At 59.1% G+C, this 24815-nt stretch overlaps 2 protein-coding genes across 5 annotated transcripts in view; one reads left to right on the forward strand and one right to left on the reverse strand.

Annotated features, from left to right (window-relative positions):
• Window positions 1–24815, forward strand: part of CHLSN (cholesin) — a 98390-nt gene that overhangs the window by 19759 nt on the left and 53816 nt on the right. The gene's annotated exons all lie outside the window — the stretch shown is intronic.
• GPER1 (G protein-coupled estrogen receptor 1) lies at window positions 16114–23460 on the reverse strand. 3 transcript variants are annotated; one of them, XM_082360641.1, is made up of 2 exons: window positions 20991–23460; window positions 16114–18066 (listed from the first exon to the last, which is right to left on the reverse strand). In XM_082360641.1, exon 2 carries the CDS (start codon window positions 17795–17797, stop codon window positions 16733–16735), a length of 1065 nt encoding a protein of 354 aa, XP_082216767.1. In that variant the 5' UTR covers window positions 17798–18066; window positions 20991–23460; the 3' UTR covers window positions 16114–16732. The 3 variants fall into 3 exon arrangements, with proteins under 3 accessions (XP_082216767.1, XP_082216765.1, XP_082216766.1); XM_082360639.1 differs by lacking the exon at window positions 20991–23460 and adding an exon at window positions 19959–20972; XM_082360640.1 differs by lacking the exon at window positions 20991–23460 and adding an exon at window positions 18988–20972.

The raw sequence follows: 24815 nt of genomic DNA on the forward strand, positions 1-24815 counted from the left end.
GAGTACGTGACCTGGACAGTGTCCCTGTAGCCCACCTGGTGGAGACTTCGTTTGTCTGTTTTCTGTGTAACATACCATTAAAATGCACCGTTGTGGTGAAGGCGGGTCTGTGCAGGACTGCGGGCCTGTTGTGGTCCAGGGTGGAAGATGTCCTGGGGTTCTCGGTAGCCCTCCCGCTTCTCCCCATCAGTCCTGACTCAGCCACGTGCTGTGCTCCTGCCTTCCGGGCACATTCTCTCTGCCCGAGTTCCTTTCTGAAATTGATCTTCTTGGCCTGGCCAACCTTCTGATTTTTCTTCTTCTCCCTGTTTTCTCACCTTCTCCATGTTGACCCTTAACCTAACTTTTCTATAACCGATAAAACTTAGCAGCAGCTCCCTGAGATCAAATTGGGACACGTGTTCAGCAAATTCATATTAAAAATCGGGATTTTGTGCTGCTAAAAACAGATTTTATTTAATGTTGCGTTAATTTATATGTTTTAACATGTAATAGGTTATGGGAGTGTTAATTATTACATCTTTTTTTCAACGAATTCTGATAACCTGCTGAGAGTTTTCTAAAGGCAGGTGAATAAGGCGAGGTGGGGCGTGGGGTAGAGGTTAGGGAGCTTCAAGGTGTCCTCCTAGTTATAGTCATTTGCACTGGCTTTTTCAGCCTATACTTGTAGCCAAAAAATAGCAGGTATGTCAAATTCTACTCGTTTTTAGATGGAGCTGTGGTTAACTTACCACGTTGCTTAGTGTCAGGTTCACAACCACATCGGTTCCTGTTTGGGTGGAAAAATCTCATGCAACGTAGAAAATCTGATGGTGAGTGGCTTCTGACCTTGGAAGTAGTTGATGTTTTTCACCGATTTCCTCTGATTTGCACTAAGTAGCAGACAGCGTGTGGGTGGCTTTGGGAAGCTGAGCCTGGCCACCGGTAGCCCTTAGTGTCCGCGAGGATGGTGCAGGCTTTTCTGTCCCCACACACGCCTGGAGAACACGGGGTAAGATTCAGACTACAAACGCGATGGAAAACACACAACCCCTCCCCTCAATAAAAGCCTCTCCCCAAAGAACCAGTTACGGCTTATAAACTCAGACACATCTTTTTGAATCTTTTTTATCTCAAAAGGTGAGCATTCCTCAAGAAACCAGAGACTTTAACGTGATTCGGCCAGATCATTCACTCTGAAACGTTGACCGCGGCCCAGTGTGAGACACACGTCTTACACGTGCGCACAGTGACACAGGGACGACACAGGAGCCCCGATCCCTTGGCCAGAAGGTGTCGCTGGGGGCTGGGCGCTTGCAGCCGGTCGGGAGGCATGAGGTGGCTCCAGGGGCCCTCCCGGATCAGTCCCGCCCTCTGACCCTCCACCCGGGGGCCCTGAGCTGCGCTTCGGCCCCTCGCCGCCGCTGCTGGAGGCCACCTGAGCCCACGAGCAAACTCCCGGCCCTGCGAATGGCTCAGGCGCGAGCAGCGCCGCGGCCCGTGGTTCCTAGGCGCCAGGAGCCTCCCCTCCGGCCGGCTCTTCGCTTTCCAGAAATGGTTGGTTCTGTACTTCGGTCGATGGTTTTGGTCGCCGTCCCCTCTCACCCCTCGGCAGAGTTAGTCTAAGTCAACTCAGGATCTGGAGAGCCCCTCCTGGGGGGCATGTGGGCCTCGGCGGCCCGGGGTCTCTGTCGCAGCCAAGCGCTGCCTCCGGGGCAGGAGCCCCCAGGGACAGGCTGGCAGTGCCCGGCGTGGGGACGACGTTGACGCCCCCAGATTGGCGGTGGAGGGGCCCTGGCCTGGCCGGCGTACCCCCCACAGCCGGGAGGACACCCCGTCCCGGGCACCCCGAGTCTGAGCTGCTCCCCGGCTACAGGGCAGCCCCGCCCCGGCCGAGGTCGCGCAGGCGCCAGATCTTTCTGCCCCGAATTCCAGGCTCTCCCGGTCTCCGACGGCAGGAAGCCCTTCCCTGGGCCCGTGGCTTCACCGACCTGCCGCCTCCCCGGGAAGGTCGGGGGCCTCTGGGCTCTTGGCCGCCGTTTGAAGGTTGCCGCGGGCGCCGCCCCACGCGGGACTGATGACAGGAGGACCGCGGCGTGGGGAGCGCTCAGGTGAGACCGCCTGGTGGGCAGGGGCTGCTGCGGTCCTTCCAGGTCTTGCTCCGCCGCGCGTGCCCCGGAGCGTGGCGCTGCATCGCGGCGTCGGGCGGTGTTGGTGCGGACTCTTCTCGCTGGGACAGGAGCCGCGTTCTGAACGCCGGGCTGGGCCCCAGGCCTGCCTGGAGGGTCCTGGATGGGTGGCCGAGGGGCTCAGCGTTCGTGTCGAGGGCCTGGGGCTCTCGCTTTTGTTAAAGAGAATTTATTTTTGAAATAACTGTAGGTTACGTAGGAAGTTGCAGAAACTAAAGGGAGGCCCGTGTGCCCTGTGCCCGGTTTGCCCCATTGGTAACGGACTGTGGTGTTGCAGCCAAGAGGGACATCGATGCCGCCCGCAGAGCTCTCTCACATGCCATTAGTTTTGCCGGCGCGCGTGCGTTTCTGCAGTTTTGCCGCAGGTGTCATGACACAGAGCTGCTGTCACCACTGGCTTCTGGGCCACTGCTCTGCAGCCCTTCGCTATTCAGTGAAGGACACTCGGGTGGTTTCCAGTCTTGGCTTTACCACCAAAGTGCTGTGAACGTCCATGAACGTGTGTTCCTCTCTCCAGGGAAACCGCCCGGGAGCACAACGGCTGGTCGTGCGGTCCGTGCTCGTGTCGGTGCTCGGCAGCTACCCACCTTCGGGGCGGCCGCCCCCTTACCTGCCCCCGTCGTGCGAGGGATCCGGCCTCTCTGCATCTCCGCTAGTGTGCGGCGTCTCGCTGCTTTAATGTTTCAGTCTTTCTGATCGCGGCGCTCGCGTTGATGAGGACGGCTGGAGTTGTCCTGGGAACTGGCAGGGGCAGAATTAAGCTCTCGTTTTTCCAGAGTTTGGTGGTATGTGTGCTGTCGGCCTTACCAATTCTGGATGCTGCGGGGTGGGCCGTACGGGACAGCCTTCCCAGCCTGCTGGCGGCACCGTGCTGCTGCGTCCGTGTTCCATGTGGCCCTTGTCATCCCTGCTGTGTGACGTCCTTGTCCCCTTTTCCAGGAGCTCCTCGGGGCTGCGGCCCCAGGGCCCGTGGTCTGTTAGTAGGCTGGCCGCGAGCTTGTGTACCTCTGTCTCGAAAATGGGTTTTCTCGGCTCGGTTGTTGACTCTGAACCGTTAGGGAAGAGTTGGAAACTGCTGGCGTCCCGCTGCCGTGGAGACCCGTCGCCCTTGTCCCCTCCCCGCCCCCAAGTCCAGCTGTCCACACGTCGGTTTCTAATGCTTTAATTGCCGCCTGGCCAGCCAGGGCCATGTTTGTGAGCTTTGCTTCCTCGTGGTCAGCAGAAAAGAGCTCAGCAAAACGTACTTTTAAAAACGGAATGTTTATTATTTTTCCTGAGTTATATATACATGGCCAAATGGAAAAAAAAAAAAAAGAAATAGAAACATACAGAAGAAACCAGACAGATGAATCCTGCCACCCCGAGAGAACGCTGCGGTTTATACTTTGGGGTGTGTCCTCGGAGTCCTACAGCGGACACAGTGTCTTTTCCGTGTGTGAGGGCGCCCGCACCAGACCTGGGTGTCATAACGTCTTCCATGTTCCCTGGTGTGACAGAGAGAAAAAGGTCACTCATGGTTGTTGTGATTTCAGTTTCTTTGATTGCTACCGTGAACCGTCACTTGTTTTTCTCTTGTGAGCTGCCTGTGTGTTTTTACCGGTTCTGTTACAAAGTTCACCTTTTCTGTATAGATCTGAGAAAACCCTTGTGCTGAGGGCTCTGTCCTAATGGTTCAGATATTTTTCCAGCCAAGTTATTTTTATGGCTTTTGCCCTAGACGGACAGCCCCTTGGCCGCTCCCAGGCTGCAGGGCCCTGCTGCCGGCCGCCAGGTTGGTGCCTGTGCCAGCCCTTTGGTCCCCCGGTCAGTGTAGGAAGGTGGGGGGCTCCCAGGGGCGCCCCCTCCCAACGCCAGGACACAGCAGACCCCCCGGGAGACCCCCCGGGGGACCAGGCTCCGGGCAGCCCTGCCATCGCCGCGTGAGGGCCCTCCTCGCGCAGAAGGAGGTGGTCCCGGCCCCGGCCTCCCTCGGGGACGAGGGGGGCAACCCTGGGCTTCCAGGGATGCGGCAGAAGGATGAGGCTGCCTGACCCCAGGTCAGAGTGTGGTTCCGACCCCAAGATGGCCAAAGGACTACAAACCAGTGAGAGTTCAGTCGTTACTCACGTCACAGACCGTCTGGGCTAAAGAGAGGTGGGGAGACCTGAAAGCCAGGCAGGGAGGAGGGCCCAGGCTCAGTCAACGTGCCGACACCGCTCTGCACTCCTCCACGTTCTCTGTGTTTTCCACAGTGGGTGTGTTCTGCTTGTATAAGGTGGGGGACGACTTTGTTTTTTAAAATTAAATTAAGGATGATGTTGGAAATGACACTATAAACCGAGCCTGCACGAAGAGGCCCCTGTGCCAGATACGCCTTCACAGAGGGACCAGAGCGGGAAAGAGTGGGGCTTTCAGGACGGAACTGGGGGGCAGGAGGGGGGAGCTTCCCTTTTTCAACTTTCCTTCATGATTTCGACGCTGTTTATTCAGGAAGTAGGCACAGCGGCGCAGGGCACGCAGCACAAAGGCCTCACTGGGATGAGGGGCTTTCATTCCCATGATCTTAGACGCCAGGTAGTGGCCCGCGGGGACGTTGCGGGACCTCCCGGACTCCAGGGTGCGTGTGGGCACCAGTGGGAGATCCGAACCAGCCAGAACGAGGACACCACTTGGTTTCACAGGAAACCACTTGGTTTATCGTTCTCGGTTAAGTGAGTTGACACCACATTTAGTTCAGGAAGCTTATTTCGTTAGAAGGTTCACTCATGATTATAAGGAATGTTAGTCACTGGTTCATCAGACCATGTACTCGAGAAAGTTCTCCAGTTTTGGGTCTAAAATACCAGAATGGACAGATGAAGCCGAGTATTTGTTCAGTCTTCTCAAAAGTATTTTTGCAGTGGAATGAAAAGCTTTCCCAGGATGGAGTGTCCACAGCTGGGAAAACAGTTGCTGCTTTGAAGATGGTTTTCCCAGGCACAGCGCTCATGTCTCCCGCTGTGAGGGGCAGAAGTGGCGTCTGGTGTAAACGTACGGCCCCTGGGGGGCTTCTGCTGGCCGAGGACGGCTGGTCTAAGCTGGGCCGACCCCGGGAACATACACTGACAGACGTTTGCCCAGATGCACACCTGAGCGCGGCTGTGGAGGTGTGGGTGTCAGGACACACCTGCATGTACCGGAGGCCCCGGCCTCTAGGTGTGGATCAGCTCTGAGTGTGTGCTCGGAGGGGATGTCTTAAAAGGCAAAGGAAAGTGGCGGTTGAGGTCCTTGCTCACCACCGACGCCAGGTGTGGTCCGACGATGCTGTCTTTACGTCCTGAGCCTCTGCTGGCCTGACAGAGCCCTGCCCGTTCTTGAGGGCTTAGCACGGTGGCCACCAAAGCCAGGCGCCTCCACGCAGCAGCCTGCCTGGCCTGGAGGTGCGGGACGGCTGGAACCAGGCCCCACGTGGCACGGGGCAGGGGCTGAAGTGTGTGACTGAGGGACCTGGGTCTGGGGTGTGTATAGTGTGGTACCATGACCAGGAATGGGGCGGGTGCCAGCACAGGGCTCAGCATGCAGGAAGGGCCAAAAACTGGACACAGACGGAGGCTTACGGACAGACACGTGTCAGGGCACAGGCCAACTGCCGTGACGCGGAGACCCCAAAATCCAGTGCCTTACATAGGATGGAAATTTCACAGTGCGGAGGCAAGCGGCCCGGGCTGGGGCGGCTGATTCCTGGGGTCGTCCAGGGACCCGGCTCCTCTGGCCTCGCCGTCCTGCCGCCCCTGGGCTGCTGCCCCGGTGTACGGTCAGTGGGAGCCCACCCCACGTGTGCCGTTAGTGCCGGGCGGGGGCAGACAGCGAGGGTCAGTGGCCTCATCTTCAGGAGCCGACCAGGAAGCTGCGGGCAGCCTGGACCCGTGACCTGCAGCTGGGCAGCCAGGAGCCCAGTCAGAACAGGCACCCGTTACTGGAAAGATGGGGGGGTGCCGGGGAAAGTGCCCGCCTTGGTCGCCGGCCAGGGCTCGCCGCCCCACTTCCAAGTTCAGAGCAGGGCTGTGGGGTAGGACTTGGTACCGCTTGGCTCAGGTGGACAGAGGCTTACGCAGGGCGCCGGGTGGTCGTGACCTTGGGCACCATGCTTCTCTCTGACACCGTCAAGTGGAGACAGTACGGCCTGGTCACAGGGGTCGCCTAGGCTGCCGCAAGGTAACGTGCTAAATAGCTGACACGGTGCCTCGAGGACACGCTTGTATGCGGCAGCTGTGTGTGCTCTGTGGTGATGAGGACAGGAGACGTGTGTTAACGTATGTCCTTTCTGGAGGGTGGAATTAGTGTTTGTGTAGGGGGCATAGAAACTGATTCGAGCAAATTTCTACATTTGTTGGGATTTAGCAGTTTTATGAATTAGTCCTCTGTTTACACTGAGTTCTGGCTGCAGGGTCAGACCCCCCAGGAGCCCCTGGCCCCCTCCCCCGCTCTGTGCTGCAGAGGAGTCACAGCCTGTGTCGGTGCCAGGAGCTCACGCGAGGGAGGGCAGGGGAGGGCAGTTTGTTTTTTAACGTAAGTAATGAATGAAAGTGTGCGTCCTGGACTTCATACCAGGAAGTCAGACTTGGTCAAGAGTCTCATCAGTAAATGCCTGACGATACAGCTGAACGCTGGAAACCAACGGACAAATGAAGGGTGACTTGTGTGACAATGGCCTTTGGGGCACGGAGCCTCCAGGTGACCACGCCTCATCTGCTGCCGTGTCACCCTGGTGCCTGTTGACGACCCTGGAGGCTGGGGTCTCCTCCTGCTTAGGTAAGCGCGGTGAGTCCTGTTGGTCCGTGTGGGGCAGGCGGTGCTTTTCCACACGAGCTGCTCTTGCTTTTCTTTCACCTGAAAGAAAGCTGCACCCCGAGCCCTCCGGCCAGGCCGGCCGCTGGCCTCGCCCTGAGCGTCTGCTGTGCAGTCGGCACGGGGCCCTCTGCAATGGGCTCTGTTCGGGAGAGGTTAACGGAGCACCACGCCCGGGGGACCAGAGCAGGGTTTCGAAATGTGCCTCCTGGTGGCGTGGAGGGTCCCCCAGGGCAGGCTCAGGGACCCCGTCAGCCAAGATGCGGACAGCGCGCGGGGAGTGTGTGCGCGTGTGCACGTCTGCGTGAGTGTGTGCTTGCAGGTCTTTGTCATGAGGGCATGTGTGTGTGTCCGTGTCTGTGTGTGCACATGTGTGTGCAGGCACGCTGGTGAGTGTGGGCTGGGCTCCGGCCCTGGCAGAGTGTGTTCCCCAGGCATGGGTGTGCGTTCCACCCCATCTGGCCGAGCAGGGATCCTGGCCCTGGAGCCTGGGTTGCGTAGCCAGTGCCAGGGCCCTGCCAACCATCGGGGTCCCCGGGGTGGAGGCGGGTTTTCTGAGCAGCCGGGCTGCTGGCACGCTCGTCCTCTTCTCTCGGGTCGCCCAGGTGCCCCGCGTGTCTGAAGAGGGAGTGGGAATTTGTAACTGGCGGGGAGGTTCCAAGATTCCCGTGCGTGTAAACTGTGTTTCCCTGTAGTTTGTAAGAAAGACACTCATCCACGTGCCACTTTCTGTGTGTCTTGCTGCCCGGCGTTCTCCCCTGGCTGGAGCCCTGGGGGGCCCCCGGGACTTGGGTGGGGCTTGGGTTAAGTCAGCGTGGCGGGCTGCCCCCCACCCCCGCACCCCAGGGCATCTTCCCGCCCTGGCGCTCCTCTGTTCACGTGCAGCTCTTTCTTCTTAGGCTTACCCACTGAGGGGAAATTCTTTCCTTCAGGCTGTATTTTGAGGCAAAAAAGAATCGCTGTCCTTTTCTCATTGAAGTTTCTAATTCTGGGTCTGGTGTTACCAGCGTCGTATCTAATTTCCAGCCTTTACTTGACCTGACTTTCAGAAACAGGTGCAGGGAGTGTGGGTTAGTGAAGGTGACCACTTTACCTGGGAAATGGTAGTGACTTTCGGTATTAAATTCTGATTTGAGCCTGGAGTTTTAAACTGAGCAGCTGTGATTTAAGTGGAAGAATTTCATTTATGGCCACAGACAGGCATACTTTGTATGGTGGATTTCTTTCCTTCCAGTTTATTTTAAAGTAAGCAAATAGGAGGTATATACAGCTTAAAGGAAACCACACCTGGGTCGAGAAACAAAACTCAGAGCCTCTTTCATCCCCCTGCTTTTCTTTAGATTGTATCAATATTTTGTGTGACGCATCCCTAAATAATAGTTTGGTTTTGCTTGTAGTTGAACTTTACATGGTTGGAATTGCATTCTACTTTTGTATTTTGCTGCTTTTTAAAAAAAATTTATTTTATCATTGTTTGTTTATACCTCAGGTTCTTATTAGTTGTCTGTTTTATACATATTAGTGTATACGTGTCCATCCCAACCTCCCAGTTCATCCCACCGCCATCCCTGCTTTCCTGTATTTTGCTTTTTTTTTTAATAAATTTATTCATTTATTTAGGCTGCGTTGGGTCTTTGTTGAAGTGCGCAGGCTTCTCATTGCGGTGGCTTCTCTTGTTGCGGAGCATGGGCTCTAGGCGTGTGGGCTCAGTAGTTCTGGCACGCAGGCTCAGTAGTTGTGGCTCGCGGGCTCTAGAGCGCAGGCTCAGTAGTTGTGGCACATGGGCTTAGTTGCTCCACGGCATGTGGGATCTTCACGGACCAGGGATCGAACCCGTGTCCCCTGCGTTGGCAGGAGGATTCCTAACCACTGCGCCCCCAGGGAAGCCCCTGTATTTTGCTTTTCTGACTAACGTTTATTGTAAGCGTTCTCCATGCTGTTGTTACAGCTCTAGATTGTTACTTTTTATTGGCGCAGGAACATAGTTCATCCATTAGGTCCTCTGAGTTGTTGGCAGTTACGGGTGACGCCCTCATACGTGGACACGGCTTCTCTGGGGTGTAGGCCTGGGGTGGAATTGCAAGGTCTTGGGATTTGCAGGTCTTCGTTTCTGCTGGACAAGCCCTATATGTTAGTCACCTCTTGCTGTGTAACAAATTACTGCAAAATTCTGGGGCTTCAAAGAGCCGGGCGTGGGGGTCTGGGTGGGGCCTCGCTGCGCCGTCTGGTTCAGCCCTTGGGCTGCAGCCTCACCTGAGGGCTCGACGGGGACCATCTGCTTCCACACCCCGCCCTCGCTCCCCATCAACTCCTCGCCAGCCGTGGACCGAGGGCCTCGCCCACTGTCGGCCACAGGCTGCCCCCCGCCCCTCCCCGAGGGGTGCGCGCTCCATGGCGCCTGCTCCATCCACGTGAGGAGCCCTCTTCTCCCCCTGCGCCGCCCCGCGCTCGCCTTGGCATCTTGGCTCTCGGTGCCGCTGCCACACGCCCGACGTGTGTGGCTCCCGCAGACTTTCCGCGTGCGCCATACCTGTAGCCTCGCCCCTCGGCAGACGCCCGGGTGCCTCACCGTGACCTCAGACTTAGCTGCCCGAAATCCAGGTCTCCATCTCCGCGAGTGTTCCATCCACCACCTTCCGCAGAGAAACAACGGCAACATCATTGCTCAGGCAAAATTCCTTCTCTTTATTCTTGTTAATTTTATTCTGGTAACATATGCATAACGTAATAAAATCACCCACTTTAGCCGTTTTTCAGTGTCCAGTTCAGGGGCATTAAGTACGCTCTCACTGTTGTGCCGCCATCCCCACCGTCCGTCTCCAGAACTTTCTCATCGTCCCGAACTGAGGCTCTGCCCCCATGAAACACGGACGCCCCTCCCCTCCCCCAGCCCTGGCCCCCACCCCCTACTTTCTGTCTCTGCGACCCTGACTCTCCCAGGACCTTGTGAGTAGCACCACACGGTGTCTGTCCTTCTGGCTCTCACGTCCCACGTCTCTTCCATCCGGGAGTCTTGGTGCGTCTTGTTGACTTCAGGATGTACCCAGAGTCCCACCGCTCTCACCACGCCAAGTGCGCCCCTCCTGGTCCAAGCCCCCCGCCCTACTCGCCGCGGCGGCCTCTCCCTGCTCTCTGTGTCGCCTCCTTGGACGCGTTGGACGCATTCATCCAATGCCCCCTCCCCCACCCCCACCCGCAGCAGCCGCTGCTTTCAAAAAACTGTTAATGGGCGTTTCCCAGCTAGGCCTGTGGTGGCTTCAACTCCATCACTCACATCCCCTGTTTAAAGCTCTCTTCCAGAAATTGGTCTGGGAGACCCCGGCCTTTCCAATTTTCCACGTCTTTAAGGGGCTGACTTTTACACATGTTGCCCAGTGTAGAGGTTACCACTGTTGTCAGGGTGGGGTGATGGGACTTCTGGGGGACCTCACTGGACTTTCTCGGCGGGACGTGCCCTGCAAGCCACTCTTCACGCCCAGGGAAGGTACGGCAGCCGCCCAGGGCAGAGTTCTGCGCTGTGGCTTCAGGGACAAGAACCGCTGCTGTTGACTCTGCGAAGGGTGAAACTAGCGACCTGGAACCGTGGCTGCTGTGATTTTCTTCATTTCTGGGCGGTTTACATTGTTGAGTCGGCAAAGAAAACTGTCCTGTCTGCTGAAGACTGAATGTTCTGAGCAGGGGGTGGGGCCCACCTCCTGTCTGGTTGGCTGTGGGAGTTTGTTGTGGCCTCCCTGGAAGAGCCCGAGTCTCCTGGGGCGGGGGACCCACATGTGTCCGGCGGGGGGCCGCCCGGCATGGGACCGAGGCTCCCTCCATGTAGGGGTGCAGCCCGTGCAGGAGACCCGCGTCGTGTGGGGCCCTGTCCAGACCAGGGTATGGCCCACCGTCTCCCGGAGCTCGGGCGGCAGGAGATGGGTGAGTGCAGCAGTGGGGTCCAGGCAGAGGGAGGAGTGGGGGAGCAGGGACTCTGTGTGAAGGGTCCGCTCCCTCTTCAGAGACCTCGTGTCCGATGTCCACTGTCCTCGGGACCAGCCCCCTGGACAGACGGGGACGGCGCCCTTTCTAATGACTGGACCCTCCAGGACTCCCTACGGCTGATTTCTTGTGAGAAGTTTTAGATCGATTCCACCCACTTACAAAGGCTTAGAATTACAGTCAGGTTTTCGTCCACTTTTGTTCTCTGTTCCTTTGGCCTTTAAAACCCTTGTTCCCGGATGAGATGCCCACCCACCGGACAATGGCACAAATCAGATGAACTCAGAGCAGCTGACCTTTTCTGACGACACTGAACTGGGCGTTGAAGGCAAAGGCTCCAGCAGGTGCCCGTGGGGCGCGTGGATCGTCCTGGGACGCAGGAGCCTTTTCTGGGCTCTCCAGGCCTCGTGGTGCTGTGTCGGCCTCAGCGCCTGGTGTTGAGGAGCCTGGGCGGGTCCTGCTCTGATGGCCGGTGCCCCCACTTCCTCGGGACCCCTGTCTTGCGGGCCCACAGCCGTTCCCTGAGAGCCTGCTGGTTGATGCAGGCTGCAGCGGGCCTTCTGGGGCCTGCAGGATGTGCCAGCGGGCAAGGTGGGCTCAGAGGCTCAGACACCTTTGACCAGAAGGCTGGTGGGCACTCAGTGGGGAGCGGGGTTGGCACAGGTGACTCTTCCCTCCTCCCCCCCCTCCCCCCCTTCCACTGTCCCTGGAGTCCCCCCAGCTGCGAGGCTAAGTGCCAACATCCTCTTCAGACAGGCCTCGGTGACGCCCCAGAAGGGCGCTCGGCGTGCAGGTCTCCGTGATAACCACTGATGCAGGAGACGTTCAGACAGACGCCTCACCTGGCCGGAGAGGAGGCACTTCTGTGCGGCCGCTGCGCCCTGGCTCAGGAGGCGCTCTATCACAGACAGGAAGTCGCTGGTGGGGAAGCGGCACAGGAGTAGCTGGGACGTGCCTGTTTCCCGGGGCTCTGAGCAGGCTGCCCCGGTGCCAGCGCCCCGGCGAGGTGGCGGTCGGTCCGCGCCCCTCTGCCCTCGCGCCCTTCCTTCGTGCCACAGAGAGCTGGGGGTGCCTGGGGAGGCGCTGGGTGAGGGATGCCCCCCCGGCCCCGCCCGGGTGCTGGCCGTACTGCCAGCCCACAGGTCCCTGGGCGCCCCACAGAGAGTCGTCACAGGGACAAAACCGGCCTCCGTGGCTTTATGAAGCGCCGGAGCATGACCTAGTAAATTCAGCTATAGTTTTTACTGAAGTCTTTTTCCCTTTATTTTTGATTTAAAAACATTAAAAGACACTCCCGATGATTAGTTTCCCACTGTGGAAAAGAAAAGAAAACTTGAATTACTAGGCAGTAAGGAAGAAGAGAGAACTTTATTGAGAACGCTTGCAGTACACGTTAGCGGAAGCTTCTCGGATTCCGGCCGGCTTAAACCTTAACATTTTCAGGCAGTGCAGGCTGTCTCCCCTTTGTGGGCAGAAACGGACGGTGGCATCGAGTCGTGTTGCAGGGCTGCACGTCCACAGGGCAGGCAGCCGTGGGAGAGGACCCAGTGCTGCGCCCGGCTCTTTCCAGGGCCGCTTCACTGAGATGCAGCTTACCTACTGTCCCTGCACCCTTTCCTCTTGGGAGCCACAGTGGTTCTCAGCGGCTCACAGGGCGGCATGGCCGTCATGGGTCGCTATCGAGAGACGCGTGCCTCACCCTGTCCCCGTTTGCAGCCCCTCCGCACCCGTCCCCCGGCGCCGGGCACCCACTGCCTGCTTCCTGTCTGCGGACTTGCCAGCTCTGGCGTTGCACGCCAGCGGACTCACCCAGCGCGGTCCTTTCCTGCCTGGTTCTCACGGAGCACCGTGTGTTCGGGCTCCCCCGTGTTGCAGCAGGTGTCAGTGCTTCATGCCCTCCCGGGGCCCCGGGGCCGTGTGGACGGACCGAGTTGTATTCACCTGTCGGTGAACACCTGGGTTGTTTCCACCGCCAGCTACTGTGACGGGAGCTGCCGTGGACACTCGCGCACAAGTACTTGTTGGAGCATCTGTTCCGACCCCTTTGAGTGTGTACCCCGACATGGAATTGGCACTGCACACACTTGTCCCAATTGCTTTGCCGCCTAAAGAGCTCGTGCTCCCTCTGTGTGTGTCCCCTTAGCGTGAGGGCATCACCTCACGTCCCCGCAGTGGCAGCGCGGCCCTTGGTCTCGGGGAGTCGAGCGTCCATGTGATACCTTAGTCTCCTGGGGGGTGCACTTCCACCAGCGGACCCCCCCGCTTGTAGCGTTTTTTCTTCCTGGGGCTGTCCTCCCCAGGACCACATTCTGGTTTAGCTGCTCGTGTCCCGACCGTCCCTTAACTGGGAGCAGCCCTCCGCCTCCTTTGTCTCTCGTGACGTGGCATTGTGGGTGGAGGCTGCCTCCTGTCCCTGTTTTGGACTTGGTGGTGCTTCCCCCCCATTAGGTTCTGGCTGTGATCCCGGATTCGGACGTGGGGATGCCCTGCCTGTCCTGGGGTCCGTGTCTGGACTCCCGTCGGGTGGGCTCCTCGGAAGCCCCGAGTCGAGGGCCGTCCAGTCTCTGTGCTGTTGGTCACTGTTCCCCGCGGTAAAGCGGTCGGGCGTCCGGCTCCTGGTCCACCGAGTGCCCCTGCTTTAGCCGCGTCAGGGGTCTCGCCTGTCCCAGGCTGCGCGACAGTCGTGGGTGACGAGCTCCCAGCACCCTCCGCCGGACCAGTCAGCCGGCCTCTGCTCTGAGCAGGGTCCTTCCCATATAGTCACTCACTCCTCCCTTCAGTCCTTCCTTCATTCCTGTGGGTTCTTGTATTTACTTCATTGCTCAGTTTATTTAGGTGATATTTATGTTTGTTATCGGATGGACTCGTGGATTCTCATTTTTCAGTAGTTGATGGTTACTTACCCGTCTAATGATCTCGATGCTCAAACTGCCCAGGTCGTCCAGTGGGAACCCTTGAGCTGGGTCCCTGTGTCCTGGTGATGTGACCCTGTCATCGTCCTGATGCTTGTCGCCTCCTGGCGGGACACCCCGTGCAGGACCCCGAGGCGCCTGCCTCCTGTGAGGGTAGGGGTGCTGGAGGCCCAGGCCTGGGCAGGGTGGGCTGGGGAAGGTACAGGTGCCCGTGGCAGCGTGTCCACACACACCCCGTCCGTGTCCGAGGTGCTCACGCCCAGCAGGCACACGCACACCACACGCCCCCGTGCACGTTCCTGCCACAGACACTGGGGCTGAAGCCCGAACTCCAGTTCCCGCCCACTCCCACGGGTGCTCGCCGCCTGCCCTTCCCCCTCCCGTCTCCGCGTCCGTCAGGGCAGCGCCCTCGCTAATGTGCTCGGTCATGGTGGTTTAGGGTCATCTCAGAGGTGCCCCCACACCCCGGCCAAGAGGGAGGTTAGGGCCCAGCCTTCCCTCCGACGGGGTGGGTGCACAGCCCTCCCGCCAGGGCCCTCCAGGCTCGGGGCCTCCCAGGCTCGGGGGAGTGAGTTATTAAGCACAGAGGACGTTAGGAAGTCGCGTTCGGTGCTGACACTGTGCTTTCCGTGCTGGCTGCTCTCCACTTCTGTGCTCTTGGCGGGGTTCGGAGAGCGTTACTGCCCGGGAGAGCGGGGTTACCAGGAAACAGCAAAGCCATCGAACGCCTTGACTTTATCTTGTGCTGCTCCAGCGAAAATCATGAAACCAGCCTCCGCTCTCAGATAAACGCTCCGAGAAGGACGTGTGTGAGCCGGCGGGCGGCTGTGCGTGCTCGGAGCCCGCTGGGGGCGCTGATCGTGGCTCTGCCCCCGGAGCCAGGGCTCTGGGGTCTCGGGTGAGAAGGGGCTCCGGTTCAGTAAGAACTGGTTCAGTAAGAACCCCTTTTGGTTAAGTCAGGGCCTCTGCCTTGTACCTGCCTTGCAGTGATCCCACAGCCCGTCTTCCCCCCAACGGGCCCTCGGAGCCGTTGTGCCGCTGGTTTTGCAGATCAGGAAATGGGCTTCCAGAGCTGAGCGGCAGGTGCTGTGCGGGGGCCTGTTTGACTTGTGTCTCTGCCCACAGAGCTCTCGAGGCCTCAGTGCTTGCTGGGGTGTGTGTCAGGTGTGAGGAGGACAGGTTTGCTCTGTGGTCTCAGGTGAACCAGGGACCGCGGGATGGAAGCTGCCTCTGATTAGCCAGCGGCGGGGGGCGGTTCTGTGAACACCCAGCCAGCCCACGGAGTGAGGGCTGCCCCGTCCCTGATCAACACTTTGGGGCCTCGGTCGGACGCAGTTCCCACCCATATATCCTGATGTCAGGCACCTCTGGGGAAGGACGGGGCTGTGACCCCGGGTGGCTTTGCGTGGCTTCCGCGTGGTTTGCTCCTACCTGTTGGAGACCAGGGTAAGCCGAGCACACAGGGAGGGGCCTGGTTCCCGGCTGTGTCGTTACTGTTTAAGGTTTCCAGCGGTCAAGTCAGACTCTTGGGGCCATGCGTGCACCTCCTGGGTTTGCTGGAGGGTCAGGGACAGGCCCCGTTCACTAACACACTGTCTGTCCGTGTCCCGGCCATCACCACCCTCCCGGCGGGGACGAGAGCAAGTGTGCACGTGATGGAGGCCTCAGTGCTGGGGCTCCTGCGATGGGGACTTGCGGGCTAAGGGAACTTAATAACAGCTCTTGCCTCGTAAGGTGCGCGTCTGTGTGGAAGGCGAGGCTTCGGTGGGGCTGGAGCCACTGGGGACGGCGCTTGTTGAACGCAGGTATTTCCTTGGGACAGATACTCTCTGTCGGAGGTTTGCACTCATCGAGAACTGTTAAAACTAAAAATGGCTCACTTCCTGTCACTTAAACATTGTTCGCCGACCTCCCGGCGAGGCCAGCCGCGTCCCGTCTTGGTTGTGCTTCTGGGGAGGAGGGGGCCCTGGGCGGGGCGGGTGGGCCCAGCCCTGCAGAGCCCCTAGAAGAGCGAGGCTGTGTGGCGTGTTTGCAGTAGAGATTATCCTGGTGCACAGAGAGCGTGTGGCACCCGTGTCAGGCACCATCCCGGGGCTTGGGCCAGAGCCCCCGGAGTCCTCCGGGCGGCAAGGGTGCCTCCAGACGCTGGGGAGCTTTTTCTTGGTGAGGAAGGGGTGGTTCTGCTGCTGAGGCTCTGAGTGCCCCACCCCCCGGCCCCTCAGGGAACTGCTCAGGTAGAGAATTCGGAAGAATCGGCATGGCTGTGCTTTATTGACAAAGACTGGACATTCCCAGACTCATTAGGTTTTCTGTTTTACGTTTTGACGAGAGGGGTCTGCGTTGTCACCGTTGTTACCGCTGCGTTCACCCCGCCCTTCAGGAGGTGCCCGAGGCGTCCCTCCCCAGGCTGGCGGGAGGTGCGGGGCGCCCGGCGTCCTCCTGCTTAGCCGTGGCGCCCGGTACACACACGCACGCACACACGCGCACACGCACGCACACCCACGCGCACGCACGCGCACACATGCACGCGCACACACGCACACACACACGCAGGTGCGGAAAGTGTTCCACCACCTTCAGTTCACGTCAGCTGCGTGAGTTCTGTTCCTCTAAAATGGCAAATTTCTGGCACGTCTGCTTTGAAACGAGGGTACTTCATCCCAGTGTCCCCCTCCTTCTCGCTCTCGTTGGCGGGTGTCAGAAGCGTCTGCCGCTGATCCAGCGTGTGCGGGGTCCGTGCCCCATGCTCACGACCCAGATGGATGGACAGCTCTGTGTGTGAGTGACCAGAGGGAGGGCGCCCTAGGGCGGCGCGAGGCACGGCGTCTGGCCCTTCCCGCCCCCCCGCCCCGCCCCGCCCCGCCCCGCCCCCTACACAGCGCTGCTGAACTTCACCTCGGCCTGCTCGGCGCTGTCCGGGACCACCGCCTTCAGGGCCGTGTGGCAGAAGCGGTTCAGGGCAGACAGGCCGGTTTTCTGCTCCAGGTAGAGCCGCAGCTTGTCTCGGAAGGTCTCCCCGAGGAAGCTGTAGACCAGGGGGTTGAGGCAGCTGTTGGAGAAGGCGGCCAGGTTGACCACGTGGCCGGCCAGCGGGTGCGCGTGGCGGGGGGACCGCTGGCAGGGCCCGGCCCCGGGCGGCGCACGCTGCAGCAGGTGCACGCTGATGAAGACGTTCTCGGGCAGCCAGCACACGAAGAAGACCAGGACCACGGCCAGGATCATGCGCAGCGCCTTCTGCCTCCGCGGGCGAAGGCCACGGTGCCGGTGCGCCGTCACCAGGACCCTGACGATGAGCGAGTAGCAGAGGCCAATGATGGCGAAGGGGACCACAAAGCCCAGCGTGACCTCCAGCCACTGCACCTCCCTGACGTCGGCGAAGCAGAAGCAGACGTCCTCACTGTGCCGCAGGTGCACGGCGGTGAAGGGCACCAGGGTGGCGGACACGGAGGCCATCCAGATGAGGCCGCAGCTCAGCCGCGCCCGGGGCTTGGTGCGGAACGGGCCGCAGCGCATGGCCTTGGCCAGGGCCAGGTAGCGGTCGAAGCTCATCCAGGTGAGGAAGAAGACGCTGCTGTACATGTTGACCTGCAGGAAGAGCGACATGAAGGTGCAGAGCACGGTGATGTCGTAGTACTGCTCGTCCAGGTTGAACACCTCGATCAGCGAGTCCGCCACCAGGATGAGGTCCGCGGCCGCCAGGTTGATGAAGTACAGGTCGGGGACGGTCATCTTCTCCCGGAAGCGGATATTCACCAGCAGGATCAGGAGGTTGCCCACGAAGCCGATGGGGAAGAGGAAGATGGTGTAGAGGCAGGAGAGGAAGAGCCCGATGGCGTACTGCTGCTGCTCCGAGAGCGCGGCCGAGCCGTTGGCCAGCGTGCGGGGTAGCTCGAGGCCGGTGGAGCAGCCGTTGCAGGCGCCCGGCGGCGTCTCCATGCCGGGGCCGGGCGCCCGGAGGGACAGCCGGGCTCTCAGGCTTTGCCGCAGGGCTCCCAGAAACCGGTTTTTAACGGGAGATCCATCTTGAGAAGGAAAGGTGCTGCCCTTGGAAGTGAGCCAGGCATGTGTAAAAGCGGAGCAGGTCCCAGGGGCACTTGTGCAACCGGAGGTGGAGGTCGGCGCCTGCGCTCTGGCCTGCGCTTCTGCCTGGCCTCTGGGTCTGCGGCTGTGTCCCCGCCACACCCGAGCCCCTCACTCCCGGGCACCTGGGGAAGCAAGAGCAGAGGATTCAAGCTCGGCAGCTCCAGGGCTTGCGGATGACGCGGGACGGGTGCAGCACACGAGCGCGCGGGGTGGGCCTGGACGTGTCCCCTCCGCTTGGAGGGCCGGCCAGCCCTGTGCTGGAGCAGGAGAGTCAAGCGCAGAACACGCCCCGTGTTCTCTCCCGAGGGCTCCCAGGGCCACTGGGTCTGAGTGGAGCCGACGGTGACTCGTGCTCAGGCCCGCCGGACGCAGCTCGGGAGGGAGCACGGCTGGATGTTCGCGTGGAAGCCTTAGGAGGGTTGTGGTCAGGAGACGAAATAGTTTTATTTTGGCGGCTGCTGAAAGAGAACTAAGACGGGAAGGGGAAAAGCAGCCTTTTCTGGAAGGGAGTGGGCCCAGCACGCTTGGTGAGAGGTGGAGCAGAGTCTTTTTTCTTACAATAATACAGATCAAAGAAATCTAGCATTTTTGGCTAACCCTAAGTTTGGGTGCTGAACACGGAACTGTTTTCAGAGCATGGAATGAGAGAACATGAGAAATAAAGGTGGTCATTGTTTTAGGAAATAAGATTTGAATTTTTTTCACTGTTTTGCCAAATGATTGTAAAACCGAATGAATTTCTCTACTGCTGTTTGCAACCTAGAAACGCTGCGACTTGGAGGCTGGGGAGAGCAACCCTCCCAGACCTCTGCTTCTGACCGTCTCTCCCCGGTGGCCGCTCACGCGCTCGGCCTGACACGGGCTCTGCTCAGCGTGCTCCCCAGAGGCTCTGCGGCATTGACCTGGGCACCCTGGGCAGGGTCTGCGGTCTCGGGCACCGCGGCTGGGGAGGGGCAAGGTGGCCCCGGCTTTGTGGGGCAGCCCCGTCAGCAGGGCCGGGGCGGAGGAGCCTTAGTGACCGCCTTGGAGAGTTTCTGCCTCACCTGGGAGGTGGCCAGGGATCGTTTTCAAAGTTGCCAGAGCAGCAGGTGCTTACTGACCTATTGCTTGAAAACAGAGTTTCTAAAAAAAAGGAGGAAAGAGATGAATCGGGACCTTGGCGTCAGTTATTTTAAAAGGGTTCAATAACCTCTGCTTCACTGGGGTTGATAAACTGGATTTTACTAGTTGTGTTGTGTTCTTCATCTTTGGTAGGTAATCCCAATTTGAACCACATAAGTGCCATTGTTCTCAGATTCCATCTGTGATGTGTAAAGCCTCTGTTTTTAAATTTCTCTGTAAAACTGCTCAGAGTACTGGTTTTGCTCTTTAAACGTAGGGATTTTGGAAAGTTTTGGACCGATTCTCAGGAAACTCCAAGGCGAGCAGAGCCCTTGAGACACACCTGCCCTCCCCTGTGCTCGTTAGGTGTTGGCCGTCACTTCTTTCCCGGGTAAATGGGTCTTTGATCCTTGAGCAATGCTGCTGTTTTCATGGTGGTCTGATGAAAAGATAAGCATGAACCTTACTGCTGACACACTTTCCTCATGAAAGTTGGCCACGAATTTACAAATAGAAAGGGGAGTATAAAACAGTCAGGTATCATTTTGTTTCAGATTGCCACGGCTGGTCCAGATCTAGAAAAATGAACCACATTTTTGTCAGATCTACGAGGTATATTTTACATATTAAATTAATCTCGGGTTGGCGGGCGTCCTCATTGAGGGAGTGAGTGACGCGCCGCCGTCAGAGCCCTGGCGATCTTCTTGGAGTGAGAAAGATGCTTGTTGAACAAACCAGGACGGAGCGCAACTAGCGTTGTTTTCACCCAGCGTCAGGGAAGACCCTTCCTGCTGAGCCACCCTCACTGAAGGTGCCCAGTCTGTGCTGCACCCAGCCGGGACGTCCAGCCCCGTCTGCCCGGCCCGTCCCGGCGCTGACCCGAACACAGACCCAGAGCCTGGGTCGCGCTTACCTGCGCGGCTGCCGCTGGCCACCCGCGTGTGTCCTCTGAGCAGACCCGTCCCCCGTCCCTGGGAGGGCAGCTCCGCCAGCCTCCGGGATGTGCTCACGGCTGGGGGGCGGCAGCGACTCTGGACTTGGGGGTGGAATCGGGACCTTCGCGGGACGCTGGAGAGGAGCGTGGAGGCTCCGGAGCCCAGCCCGTTGTCCTTGGGCAGGCAGCCCGGTCGGTTGTCGGTTTGTTGGCCCCTGGCGGCCGCAGGCAGGCTTTATAGGCCCGCGGCTGGCGGGCGGGCACCTCCCACAGGTCCGGATGTAACCCCTTTTTTGCTGGGCCTTTTTCTCCCCCTCTGGCACTGAGCTCAGTCCCACCAAAGCGTCTTCAGGGAAGTTTCCAGTTGAACAGCTTTTTTTCACCCACTGATACAAACCTCTTTCTAAGTTTGAAGGGATTGTAAATGGGTCTTATCTTTTAGATAAAAATCTATCATCCTTTGTTGAAGCGTACATATTCTTGCTTGTTTTAGCAATGGACTGCCTTTAAAACTAAAACTAGATTTCTTAAGTTCGGAGAGTAGTATGTGAATTATATATACATAGAGAATTTCACCTAGGAGTTTCACAAGACACTTGTGGGAAGAAATGTAAACCCAACAAGTAGCAGGTATTTTCGGCAGGTGAGCTCAGAGTCGGGTAGATGCGTAGCCTCCGCTCCCCCTCCCTTTGCTCCCGAAGCCCCTGGAGGTGCCCGTCCTGCGGGTGTTGCCTAAGACCCCTCTTCCCGCCACGGCCCCCGCCCTCCCGCTGTGTGCCTGCCCTGGTGCCGGCAGGGCCGGCCTGACCCGACTTCCAGGGCCGACTGACCGTGCGCCCCGCCTGCCGGCGGATGGATGTCACCATCGGCCTGGAGAGGCTGGCACAGCCGCCGCAGGCGTCTCCGGACACGCTCAGCTCGGGGCCGAGAGCTCTGCAGGCCCTCCGTGCCCTGGCCGCCGGCGAGAGTTGCGTGGTTTTCATCAGCACTGCATTTTAATCCATCTCCTACCTTCCTCAGGGGGTCCCTTTTTTCACCTCTTTGGTGTTTGAAGCTGTGAGACTGAACTCCGCTGCGGTGGGAGCCCCCGCCTGGTGGGACGGGGGTGTGGGGCGAGGGCGGGCTCCCTGAGCCCCGGGGCCGGCGTGCCGCTGCCTTCTCCTCTGTTCCCAGCTGAGTGCACGTGAGCTTGAAGGTGTTTTTTGAGCGATGCTGACTTAACATCCTTTCAGACACGTTTCCACAGAAGACAGTGTTGAATTTTTTATGGAAAAATACTAACGTTCAGGGTTCTTTCCAGCTGTGCTTCTAATAGGTTCGCTTTTTAAAGAATGGCGTGATCACATAAGTGGGGCTGATTTGATTTTAGACCTGTCTCTGGCCAGCTGCACACGCAAGATGGCTTCAGCACTAGAAATGCTGGAGACGCCATCTTGAGAGCAGTGAGTCATGAGAAAGTACAGTTTCCCCTCGAGTTAAATAAACGACTAAAACACAACTTCAGACCCTGAAATAGCCGAGTCACGTCACTGAAGCACAGCCGCTCCCTCCTGGCGGGAGCCACGGCCTGCAGCCCCGCCTCTCGTCCGTGTGTCCCCGAACTCACCTGGGGCCGATGGTCCTGGGCCGAGTTGGGGCTGCTAGGCCACGGGCCCACTTTTCTCGTGGCCCCGGGTGGGTAAGTAATTGTCAACCCTCCTGCAGCTGGTCAGCGTGAGGGCCAGGCCACGGTGTTGGGGGGTGTCAGGCCACTGAACCCCAGTTGATGTTCACATGGGCAGGGCCCAAGAGGCCTCGTAGACGTTTTCGTGAGGCGTGAAGCCCGTCTGTACACTTTGACATCCAGCCTTGAAAGAGCGCTTATTCCGCACTGGGCAGCGTGGCGCCCACCGTCTCGGAATCCTCCATGAGCTCCCCGTGAGGTGAGGTGGTATCCCCGTTGTATTGATGGGAAAACCGAGCTCAGAAGGAATGTCACCAGGGCCTCGGAGCTGGGACTCGGCCCGCCTGAGGGCCTCTGGGCCCGAGGTCCCCTCTCCTCGCCGGGAGCTTCCCACGTTGACCGTCGGCCTGACACGCGCTCTTCTTGGTGCGGAAGTGCAGTTCTCGGGATCGTCCTGTCCACCCCCGAACCGGGTCAGCGGAGGGAACCTGATCCGATCAGCAGCTGGGTGGTGCCCCTCGGCCGCCCCTACCCCGCCTCACCCAGCGCTCTGCTCTGTGCGGGGCTGGGGGGCGGGGCGGGCCGGAAGCCGCGTCTGGCGCTCCCCTCGCTGGGCTCCTCGCGTCTCGACACAGCCGTCGTGCCCCTGTTGGTGTCTTGAGTCCCTGTCCCGCGCGTGCGCAAGTGCGTGTGCCCGACAGCTGCCGGCGTATCCGTGGCCCGGCCGTTTCCCGGAGGGCAGCCCCGTCGTGGGAAGGGTTTGCTGCTCCCCAGCCCCAGCGCAGGCGCCCATTGCTCGCATGGCCCCGCGGTATTTACGGTATTTACGACTCGAGGCAGCGGCCCAGGGCTCGGCTGGTGTTGACTCTCGGGCAGCTGGCTCCTCTGTGCCGTTGCCAGGAGCCTCCTGGACGTTTCCTTTTGGCCTTTGAGAAGGACATGCCGGCGGCGATGGGAACAGGGGTCTGCCCTGGGAGGGGCTGTCCCGTCCCTGGGGGTTCTGGGTGGAATGCTCTAGAAGGCCAGGCTGCAGGCCCAGGTCCTTGTCCCAGCCGCACGTTAGTGGCCCCAGCAGTGTCCTGGGAGGGGCGAGGAGCCCCAGGAGGTGGCTTCCCACCCCGTCAGTCCCGCTTTATCCCACACACCCTCTCCTGGAGTCAGGTGCCCCCCGCCGCCAGAGAGCTGTGTGTTTGCTTAGCTCTTGGTTGGCTCTGGAGCTCTTTCTCTGGCTCTGTGTGTCCTGACGGGGTGCAGGATGCGGGCTGAGTGGACCAGAGCCGCGGGGACGGGGACGGGGACAGGGGGCTGGGGGCCTCAACCTTCCAGCGGTCGGCCCCGCCCCCCCTCCAGCCAGAGCAGCCCTTTGACCGTCTCGGGCTTTGTTTAAAGAAAGGCTCCTGCTGCTGAAAAGAAAGTTTGAGAGCCACCAGTTTACATTCTTGTGGCGGGTCCTAAGATGGTTCCTTTAGCCGACATACTTAGAAACACAGTGTGAGCAAGTCCTCCAGGCTCGGCCGCCGTTTCTTCAGGGAGCCCTGCGCACTCGGGGACTTGCTGTCGCCTCGTCTGGTTCTAAGACTGGCAAGCCGTTGGCGTCTGTTACTGTGAATTGATCGATTGAGGTCCTTTCCCTTCTGGCCTGCACTCCTGCCACAAACCATAGAAAACGTGATGGCCTCTAGGAAAGGGCTCTTCTCAGGTGTTGGCACCACAGGCTGAGCAGCGGGTGGGCCTGGAGGGAGGTGGGCTGCGGAGGCCGTGTGCCTGCTCCTGGGCCAGGAGGGGCCCTTCCCGGGCGCTGGGGGCACAAGGGCTGGGCACGGTCCTGGAGGGGAGGGGCCGGGTCTGGGTAGCAGCCCCTGGACTCTGGCTGAATCTGCCTGCGGGGCACGAGCGTCCCTGGAGCCACAGGCTGAACCCACCCCCGCCCCCCCCAGCCCCCAGAGGCGGCCTGTTCTAGCCCCGCACCGTCTGTGAGCAGTCGTGACAGTGCGCGGAGACCCCAGGATGGACCCGCGTATTGAGGCTGCTCTGGACCCCGACTAACAGAGCCTGAGCACAGCTCTCCAGAGAAGCCGTCCTCAGGTCATAGCCCGCCCGCCCGGGTAAACAGAGTCAGTACTCCCTCCGTAAGGACGACGGTGATACTGAAACACTCAACAAGGAAAATTTCACGTCCAGCATCTGGTGGTAAATGTGTCACACGAAGAAGCAGCCTTTCCACGTCGGCCCTGACGCTGCGTGTCCTGCTGATGGTCTGGGTGGGGGGGCGGCTCACCCCTGATCCCCAGCTCTGTCCTCTGTGGGCGTGCTGCACGGGGTCCGTGGTAGAGGTTTCATGAATATGTAAGTGACAGAGAAGTCGTAGATGTCGTTATACACCTGTCTCAGCTGCGCGGCGGGCAGCACCCAGTGCGCCCCAGTGTAGAGGCTGTACCGGGGCCGTGGAGGTGTGTCAGCAGGTTCATCAGTCGTGACACCCGGAGAGGGACGGCTGTGCCTGTTTGGGGGCAGGAGATAAATGCGAAATTTAAAAATTCTTCGCATTTTTGTTGTGAATCTAAAAACTAAAAAAGCAAGGTCTTAATAAAAAAAAAAAAAAAAACGAAGCTGTCAAAGGTAGAGGTTTCATAAAGCCAGAAAGATGCCTTTCCTTTGCACGTCCCTGTTCTCTGCTCAACCAAGAAAACCGTGATGTAAATGCAGTAAGACCGATGGATGTAAGCTTTGGAATAAGACTAATTACCCTCCCTTGGATTTTTATGTTTCCCGTGTTACTAGCCTTTCTGCACACACTGTCGAATAGAACACATGAGGCTTTTGAAACAGCTTTTTGCCGGTCTATCCAGCGCTCCTGGTGACGGGCCCCCTCTGTCCGCCGTGTCACGGACAGCGTGACAGGTGTGCGACGGTCACCACGGGCTCACACCCGTCGCCTTAGTGCTGGACAGCTGTGCCTGTGGGTGATGTCCTCAGACCCCCAGTGATGATACATTAAAAAGACAAAACCAGCGTTTGTTCTTGCTGAGATCTGTGCGGCCCCGCTTCCTGGCAGAGCTGGAGGTCAACCAGCCACGACCGTTTAGGGCCAGGGTATGACAAGCCCATAAAGTTATTTGAGTAATGTTTTTATCTTCAAGATTCCTTCCTTGCCCTTTGGTTGGGGTCGGGGA

The sequence above is a fragment of the Balaenoptera borealis genome (assembly GCF_965194805.1).
Source record: "Balaenoptera borealis genome assembly, chromosome: 16".
Classification (NCBI taxonomy): Eukaryota; Metazoa; Chordata; class Mammalia; order Artiodactyla; family Balaenopteridae; genus Balaenoptera; species Balaenoptera borealis.

What these genes read in the sequence shown, in the direction of transcription:
- GPER1 (XM_082360641.1), bottom strand. Translation starts at nt 17,797, where the DNA reads ATGGAGACGCCGCCGGGCGCCTGCAACGGCTGCTCCACCGGCCTCGAG.